The sequence below is a fragment of the Lates calcarifer genome, linkage group LG4 (assembly GCF_001640805.2).
Source record: "Lates calcarifer isolate ASB-BC8 linkage group LG4, TLL_Latcal_v3, whole genome shotgun sequence".
Taxonomy (NCBI): Eukaryota; Metazoa; Chordata; class Actinopteri; family Centropomidae; genus Lates; species Lates calcarifer.
The window spans coordinates 1,262,432-1,271,414 of record NC_066836.1 but is presented as its reverse complement, the minus strand read 5'-3'; the positions used below and the strand labels follow the sequence as shown (position 1 = coordinate 1,271,414).

The following is an 8,983-nucleotide window of genomic DNA, read 5'->3' as shown; positions in this document are numbered from 1 at the left end:
CGTTACAATCATCCTCAGAAAGATGATTTCACAGCTGAGAACAAAGAGAACGGCTGTGAGTTGAAGATAGAGACAGTTCAAGTCTCTCATTCAGCCTCCTACTACTGCTCCTGTTGGAAGGAGGATTCCCACAGTGAGAAATGATGGGTGCAGCCTGAACAAAAACCAACAGATGAACAGATGTCAAACAGTGTTTGTGACAGGAAGAGAGCAGTAAACCACAGCCCAGGTTCACATATTTCACCTCCATCTCAGACACTTTTTCTGGACTTTTCTCTGATATTGATTCATATTTGTAGCTGATATTTCAGCAGGTTTCCTGTTGTTCCACACAGTGAGGACAAAGAAGAAATACACAAGCACAATAAGAAAACTACATCAAGACTAAACAGTTGTAAAGTAGATTTCATTTCCTTTCATGTGTTTCTACCTCAGGTTTATTTTGCTTGAATATCTGTTCCTTATTTTTAGATCTTTATCTGTCATTTTGCTAAGTCCCGCCTCCTGTGTCTTTCTATTGGTTGAGTGTCCTGTCAATCAGTCCTTGATAGCAGACGTCAGTTGTCACCTGTTGAGGTGCTCCAGAGAAGGTGAGGACTAGAATGGAGCTGTTAGTGTAGTGGAGGAACAGTGGAGTCAGCTGCAGAGTTTGGACACTGAGAGCCTGTGTGCGTCCATTGACAAGTAAGTTTCCTTTTCTGTTCGCACAGATGAGTCCAAGTTGTTGAATGGAGGATGCGCAGTTGATGCTAATGTAGTTAGCCGGGTTAGCTCTGCATGTACTGGGTGTATTAGATGCTCAGGTGTGGTAATGATGAGCCAGCAGCAACAACTAGATTTCACACAATGTGTTGCGTCGCTGTCCTTAATATTATGGAGTGAAATGGTTGTTGTTTCCAGGCCTTTAGAGGGCGCTGTAACGAGGCTCTGCTCCAGTGTGTCGTTCATTGTAGATGTAGTACAGACAGGTGTAGTAACAACTACTGTGGCTCCGCCCAGCAGACACACCTGAGGCCTGAACTATGAAGAGAGTTGAACCTCCTCTGGTTTAACTCAGGTTCTCAGGTAAAGTCGGGGTTGACAAACCCTGACTGCCTCGATCTGTGTTAAACGGTACGACGGTGGTTCAGATGTGGGTCAATCGAGTCGGTGTTAACTTAATCAGAGTTAGTGCGTGTTGATTAAAGGGGCGTGCACCGTATCTCTCAGATGAAGAGCGCACGTTAATTCAGTGGGTTTAGAGGAATTTAAAGAGACTCTAACGACACAATGTCAAACCAACAAAGACAGAGAGACTGGTCACATGTTCTCTGGATTCTTCATCTGTAATATGAGATGTAAGGACACGGAACATATGTGATCATTTCTCAGATACTTGGATTACAGTCAACACGTGGGTCACATGTCTGAGAATGAGCTGTTCCTGTTAATGATGTTCTGCCTGGAACACTCAGGCTGTATATGTATGAATGTAATGCTGTTATGTTCAGTATGAACTTCATGTTAACAGTATTTCAGCCTCAGTGGAAACTGAACCTGGATCAAACAGAAACCTTCTATAAAGTGGTTCACATTCATATTTCCATCATTAATGCTGCTTGGTCTGTAGTCTACAATTACAACAGCCTGTCACATTATATTGTCTTTCAGGACAATAACACCCCCCATTTAAAGGATTATTGAAATCGATAATATGCAACACTAATGATGCTAAACTCTGCTGCTTGACTGTGAGAAAAAAATTACAAAATCAAATAACTGAAAGTGAAAATGGAAAATGCGGAGCATAAAAAAACACTATTTATTGGTCTACATATCTCTACCATCCACTACATTTTGTTTTTTTTTTTTGGGTGGGGGTGGGTTGGTGGTGGTGGTGGGGATGACTGACGGTCTTTAAACAACCCCCGTCCTACGGAGTCAGCCTCTCTCAGTCGTTGTGCCAGTATCGATTGGTTCTTCCACCTGTGGGTTGGTACTAAAGTAAAAGTAACACCAGCAACACCGAGTTAACCACGAACAGAAACTGCTTGGAGCAGTTTAGAGACGTAAATTACCATGGCAGCAGACCCCAGGTAAAACCTATCCACCTTTTGTAGTACAGGTTAACCAGGAAGTTACACCTGACGTCACCAAGTTACTCCTGAAGTTACTCTGATAAGCCAGTAACCTCGCTTCATAGAACAGGCCTCAGCTCACATCAGCTTGTCTGATTTAAAGGCACAGTACGCCATTCTGGAGAAACACTGTTGATACTTGAACAAACACACCCCTCCCTTCACTGAAGCTCCGCCCCCCAAATTCACTGACGATCGTTGTCATGGAAACCGACACTAACAAATGTCTGAAGAGGAAAATGGTGGAATCCAGAGCGTCTGCAGCCCGAGGGTAAGTTAGCCACAATAAGAGGAAACAATTAGTAACAGTATGAAAACACAGGGAGCATATGTTCATTGTAGAAGTGTAGAAAGTGAGCTAATGAGCCCTCACAATACGTGTTGAAGACAAAGTGTTAGCCCAGGATTAGCGTAGCCTCTGTATCAGTAAGTTTATGACTCGAGCTTTAACAGTAACAGTCATTTCTACTCTACCATCAGTGATACATGGAGCTACTTTGTTTAGAGACAAGTGTAAAAGAACAAGGAAGAAAATCAGATGTCAGGGTTCTATTTCTGATGTTGTGTAGATTTTCTTCTTACTCTGGTGTAACTGCAGAGAAAAGCACAGAGCTGAGTCATGTTCCACAGGTGAAGACGTGTCACTCTAATGGAAATAATGTCAAGTCTGTTGTAGCAAGTCAAATGTTTTATACCAAGTTTACAAGGTCATATCTTTCATCTTCTTTGTGTTTCATTATTCTCATGGTGCAGCTCTGTTCCTCATGGACGAGGACGTGGAAGAGGCAGAGGTCAGAGGTCAGAGGTCAGAGTGGGACTGGTACCAGCAGCCTGGAACCTGGTGACCTACAGCTCTGCAGATGATGCAGGAAGTTGCCTGAGCAACTAAGTTGCCTCCTTTGATTGAATTTGCTGAAAAGACTGATGCTGTTTCACTGGACCTCTACATGTCAGTCAACAATAAAAGGTAACTATGGGTGGTAATAAGCTGATTGCACTTTGTAATGTGGAAAAGGCAGAAAGAGAATGAATGAATGAACCATCCTTATCTAAAGTGATGGAGTGAAGCACATGAAAGACTGTTGAGTAGGTTCATGTTGGAGCCTGCAATGATCCTGTGGCTCAGAGAGACAAGGATTCATTCAGTGAACAACAGCAGAGTCAAAACTGGGAATGTACCATTCTAGGTGGATGAAGAACACAGGGGCACGGCCGTCACCCTGACAAAGTATTGGACACATGAAAATGTCGACCTGATGATGGCGCTAGATGAAAAGTCAGAGGATCAGCAAAGTTATTCCAGTTGATCCTCAGGGGAACATGAACGTCTGAACCAGTTGAAATGGGAATATTTGTTGAGATATTTCAGTGTGAAGAAAAAAGCAAAGAAAAGAAGAGACAGTCATGTTGATCTGAACATTAGAGAAACACATCATGGAGCTGAAATATGATACTGCTTCATCATTTGGACTCGTTCACCTCAGCTGACACATTCAACAGCAGACAGGTTTTTGTATCAGTCTTTTTCATTGTGGGAGTCTGGAAAGTGGTACCTCATCTTTGGCTCTGGAACTAAACTGTATGTAACAGGTAAGAATAAACACTGATTTTCCTTCAGTTGTTTTATTGAAGAAGTTGAAAATGTGTTTGAAGTCAGTTTCTGCTGCTTCAGACTTTACATGTTAGTTTTTTCAGAGTTAGTCCAAAGTTCCTTATGCAGCCGTTGTTCAATGAAAAAGTTGAAGAATTAGTGAAAAGATGTTGAAATCTAATAATAATCTCATGAATGTAACTGCACTTTATATAATGGTGAATGTGTCTTTTTGTGTAAAATATATTTAAAAATAATGTGAAATATATTTTAAATTATTTGAAGACAAATAGGCTATATATTGTTTTGATTCTATTAGTGTTCTGATAATAACTGTTCTTTATATGATTGTAAATATCTCTTAAACAAAAACATGAATTTAGTTTAATGTAGAAATTATTTAAAATTGTGTGAGAGTAAATCATTTAATGATGAGATTATGATCAATATATATTTATCCAACATAAAAAAATCAATATATAAAATGTATGTTCATGTATAAGCACAGAAATTACACGTTTAGATATAAAACAATATAAAAACACAACCGTGTTTCCTGATTCTATATATATATAATTATATATGACCAAAATATATCATGGTAAATGTTTTTTCTATTTTAGACATAAAATCCTGTATTATTATTTATATTGTGAGATATGTGGTTAATACTGTATATCTCATGACTGTCACTGTATTTTAAATCATGGTAAACATATATTTTTGTTCAAAATATAGATCCTATATCTTTATATTGTTTTTATTAAATGTCTTTTCCAATACTAACTGTTCTTTATATCAATGTAATTATTTCTCCAAAACATATTTCATTTTATTCAAAATTTAATTTGAATCATTAGACATCGTACACAAAAATATGATTTAGTATCAATATACAGAATATTTGTATGTGTATATACATACAGAAATTATACCTGTGTAGATATAAGACAATAGAGAACACACTCTCACTTCTTTATTTGTAAATCTGTTTATTACCAAAACATCTAATTGCTAATGTTTTGTATTTTATGACTATAAATGTTTCTCATTTCATTCTTATTACAATGAATTTAATATAGGTAATATAGGTAATACATAATTATTAAATCATGAGGTAATCAACAAATTAGAGATATATAATACTAAAAGATATATTTGTGTAAACCAAAACTTGAATTTGATATCAACACATATTTTCTTTATACATATACATACAGAAATTACACCTGTGTAGATATAAGACAATCCAATAACATGTACACACTTTTATATTTGTAATTATATATGTGACCAAAATATATCATGGTAAATGTTTTGTTTGTACGTTTAAAATTAGGGATAAAATCTTGTTATATTATTTATATTGTAAAAGATCTGGTTGATACAGTTTAACTTATAACTATCATTGTATTTTAAATAATGTTAAATATGTCTTTTTGTTAAAGATATATTTCAAATATAGTAAATATATAATATTATGATGACACATCTATTCTGAGCTTGTGATTTCTAAAAGTTGAATATGAATATAAAGAATGTAAATCCTGTTGCCATCTTTGTTGATCTTTCTCTGATGATATCCATAATATATAAGTATGATATATAGCAGAGTAAATCTATGTGAAGGTGAATCCAGTATATGTGGTGAACTTTGTGCTGTATTGATGAGTAGTTTAGTGATCAGAGTCCATGTAGTTTCCAGGATCAGACTGAATGCAGTGCAGTGCTGGAAGCTGCTGTTGACTGTGTGAATGTGTGTGTGTGCTGCTTGTTGCTGTTGTCAAACTTCAGATAAGGACGTAGTGAAGCCCGTGGTGAGCGTGTACCCAGCAGCATCCAGAGCCCACCTGGAGGGGAAGACCTCCCTGCTGTGTCTGGCCTCAGGCATGTTTCCTCCTCTGGTCCAGTTCTCCTGGAAAAGACCGAAGAAGGATGGTTCTCTGGAGGAGCTGCCCTCTGCTGAGGGAGAGCAGCTGGAGCTCAGAGAGTTGGGACGCACCACCTCCATCTTGCTGGTCCATCAGCCAGAGAACAGCACATATAAATACCACTGCTACGTCAAGCACGAGTGGGGCACAGTGGAGGCCCAAATACAACAAGGTAATGAAGGTTTGGTGACTGTGTTGAGCAGTGATTCAGCTTCATGTGGAGACGCTGTCAAAGAGAGCAGAGGAGCAGAGGACTGACTGATTTCTTTTTGAATCCTTTTCTGTTGCAGTGGTTCCCCTGGATCCTCTCCAGCCTCAGTGCAGGGTGAAGCTGCTCTGTCTGCTCTACACAGTGCTGATAGTGAAGAGTCTGGTGTACTGTTATGGATTCTTCATGGTGATGATCCTCAGAAACTAGGGACCATCCACCAACTGCACACATGCTGACTGACTGTTTCTGCTCACCTTTTCTCTCCATCTAATCTCATCACTTCATCTTATTCATTCATTGCTCAGCAGTCAGACATCCGCAGTTTAGATACAGTCATCCTAAAAATAAAAAGTACATTCATCACACATATATTTTTAATTACTACTTGTAGACTCTGTATCATAGATTGATTCTAATACTCTATATCATCTTGTAATTGTGATCTGTATATGACTGGAAATGATGCTGAATCCTTAGTTGTCCAGTAAATTTTGTTTTGTTCATAATATCTTTTCTATTCTTATTTTTCTTTTTGATACATCCTGCAGAGTGTGGCTGGTCTGTCAGATTCAGTCAATGTAACATTCTCAATATATTGAAAAATCACAGTGTCTGTTTATTATAAATATTCTTGTTTAAAATAAATCTGGTTTTAGATCAAATAATTAGAATCAACTCAAAATGGAATATATTGGCCAGATATTTTGACAGTACTGTTTTTGACTCAGTATAATTAAATAAAGTGCCAAGAACAAATTTGGAGGAAGATACAAATATCAGCATACAGCTTAACTAAGAAAACAAAGTCAAACCAAGAAAAGCAAACAGAAACATTCAGCTTTCATACACAGTCAATTAGGTGTGGGTGTGGATGTGCTGAAAGCACAAGTGTTGTGTGTACTGATCATTTAACTTGAACATTAATCATCTTTTACAACTGACTCAGTGAGAATGTCAAACTCTACGCTGATGAAACTGTTGTTTACACACACAAAGTTATTCAAAATCCATCTAAGATTAGATATATGACATTATTTACAAAAAAATGATATTATGTAAAAAATACAACAATATTTAAAAGCTACTGAAAGTATATATAAAGATACATATATAGTAGCCTGCCATTTACAAGCTCCAGTTTAGCAAGATGGCGGCGCGCACGGACGCTGCAGCTCGAGACTCCCTATTTCTGTGCACTATTTTGTGTTTTTTCCTGTGTTTATTCTCGTGGTTTGTCAGGCTATGTGACGCTCACATAGCCTACAGCAGACAGAGCATGATTGACATCGGACTTCAACACTTCAACACTTCAACACTTGTAACTTCAGTTCAACACTGAAGTTACAAGTGCTTTCACATGGACACACAACATCCCACGGGAGATAGCCAGACCACTGGGAGCTCCATGGATTGTTGTCTGGCCCTACAGACGATGGAGGCAGCACAGAGAGAGGAAGCAAAAACGGGGATGCACAAACCTCCGCTACCGTCCATGTTCCTCTCAAACGCCAGATCCCTCGTAAACAAGATGGACGAGCTACAATCACAGATAGCCATGTCTGTCCAGTGTAGACCGTTCTACCTGCCTCGGGAGCTCACAGTGGTCATTGTTACTGCTGTCTACATCCCGCCGGATGCTAACGTTAGCTCAGCACTAAGTCACCTTGAAGACATTATAAACAAACAACAGAGGAATCATCCTGATGGCGTCCACATCATCGTGGGGGATTTTAACCAAGCATGCTTAAGGAATGTACTCCCCAAATTCCACCAGCATGTCAAATGTCCTACCAGGGGGAAAGGACACTTGATCACGTATATTCCAACATTAAGCATGCTTACAGAGCGACCCCCCTCCCCCACCTAGGACAATCCCACTCGCAAACAAACACTGACCATACCCCCCACCCTGCTCCCCTCACCCCACCAACACCACACCTCACACACACAAACACACACACACACACAGAGCTAAGGACACTATCCATCCACCTTGCACCTTAAGTGTCCTAGACCTTCTTGCACAATCGTGTGCTGTTGTGTGTGTGTAAATTGTGTAAACATTAGTGTAAATTTTGTATTTTTAGTATTTTTGTATTACTTGTATTATTTGTGTACATTTCGTATTTCTTTTTGTATATAATTTTGTCTATAGTGCACTGTTTGTCTTCGTGGAGCACCCACAATTTTGTTGTACTTAACTGTACAGTGACAATAAAGCCTATTCTATTCTATTCTATTCTACATAACATTTTTATAAGTTTATATCTGTGAACTGATTCACACTGAAAATTTAATATTACACCATATTTAAAATGATACAGTTAGATAAACTTTAATAACTAAGCAGGTGAACTAATTAAAACTTGTCTCTGGGGATATTCAAGGCCATGCCTACATTGGCTGTGAAACAAAAGTAACACAACAGTGAAATCTTGTGTGTTCAACTGTTTCAAATGTCATCAGTCCATCTCATTTATCACTTTAATCAGTGCTCAGAAATGTCACTTACATAGTGCTGGTTGTAAGAACTGTTCATTTCTTTCATGGCTGAAATGCAAAAATTAACAGACTAAACCTCCTGATTTAGTTCCTCAGTTTAGCTTCTGGAGCTCCTCACTTCTTGGGTTTCTGAAAATTCATTTGCATGATCATAGTTAACAGACTGTGTAGTTTAGCTGATGAACTGTAGAGAAATCAGATCATTAAACTCTCATTTGTGTGATTCTGGAGGGTCCTGACAAAAAACCTGTGTCAGTTATGTAGGAACACATTGTTGGCAGTTTAAACTGTAACTTGACCTTTGATTGTTAAAACTCCAAATCCTCATAAAAAATCCCATGGACGAGACCTCCAGGTGGGTGGGCTTTGTGTTTAACTCTGTGTGGGTGGAGGGCTCAGTGGAAAAAAGGCTCACTAAGAGACAAACCACAGAGAGGGAGGGGGGGTGATGAGTGTGTACAGCAGCAGATATGAATCTGTTCTCAGTGGTTATTAGGACTCATAAAAAACTGTTGACAGCGAATCAACACTTCCTTTCCTGCAGCAGACGGGCTGTGTGGGTTTCTGCTCTGCAGCCTCCACACCGTTAGCTGTGGCTTTTCACTTTAATAACACAATGATTACAACCATC

General features: G+C 38.6%; 1 protein-coding gene across 1 annotated transcript; it reads left to right on the top strand.

Moving 5' to 3' along the window:
* The first annotated feature begins 2,320 nt into the window (after window positions 1–2,320).
* On the top strand, window positions 2,321–8,089 carry LOC108882471 (immunoglobulin lambda-like polypeptide 5). Its single transcript, XM_051069745.1, has 4 exons — window positions 2,321–2,388; window positions 3,568–3,707; window positions 5,503–5,811; window positions 5,930–8,089. Exons 1-4 carry the CDS (start codon window positions 2,321–2,323, stop codon window positions 6,055–6,057), a joined length of 645 nt encoding a protein of 214 aa, XP_050925702.1. The 3' UTR covers window positions 6,058–8,089.
* The last annotated feature ends 894 nt before the right edge of the window (window positions 8,090–8,983 follow it).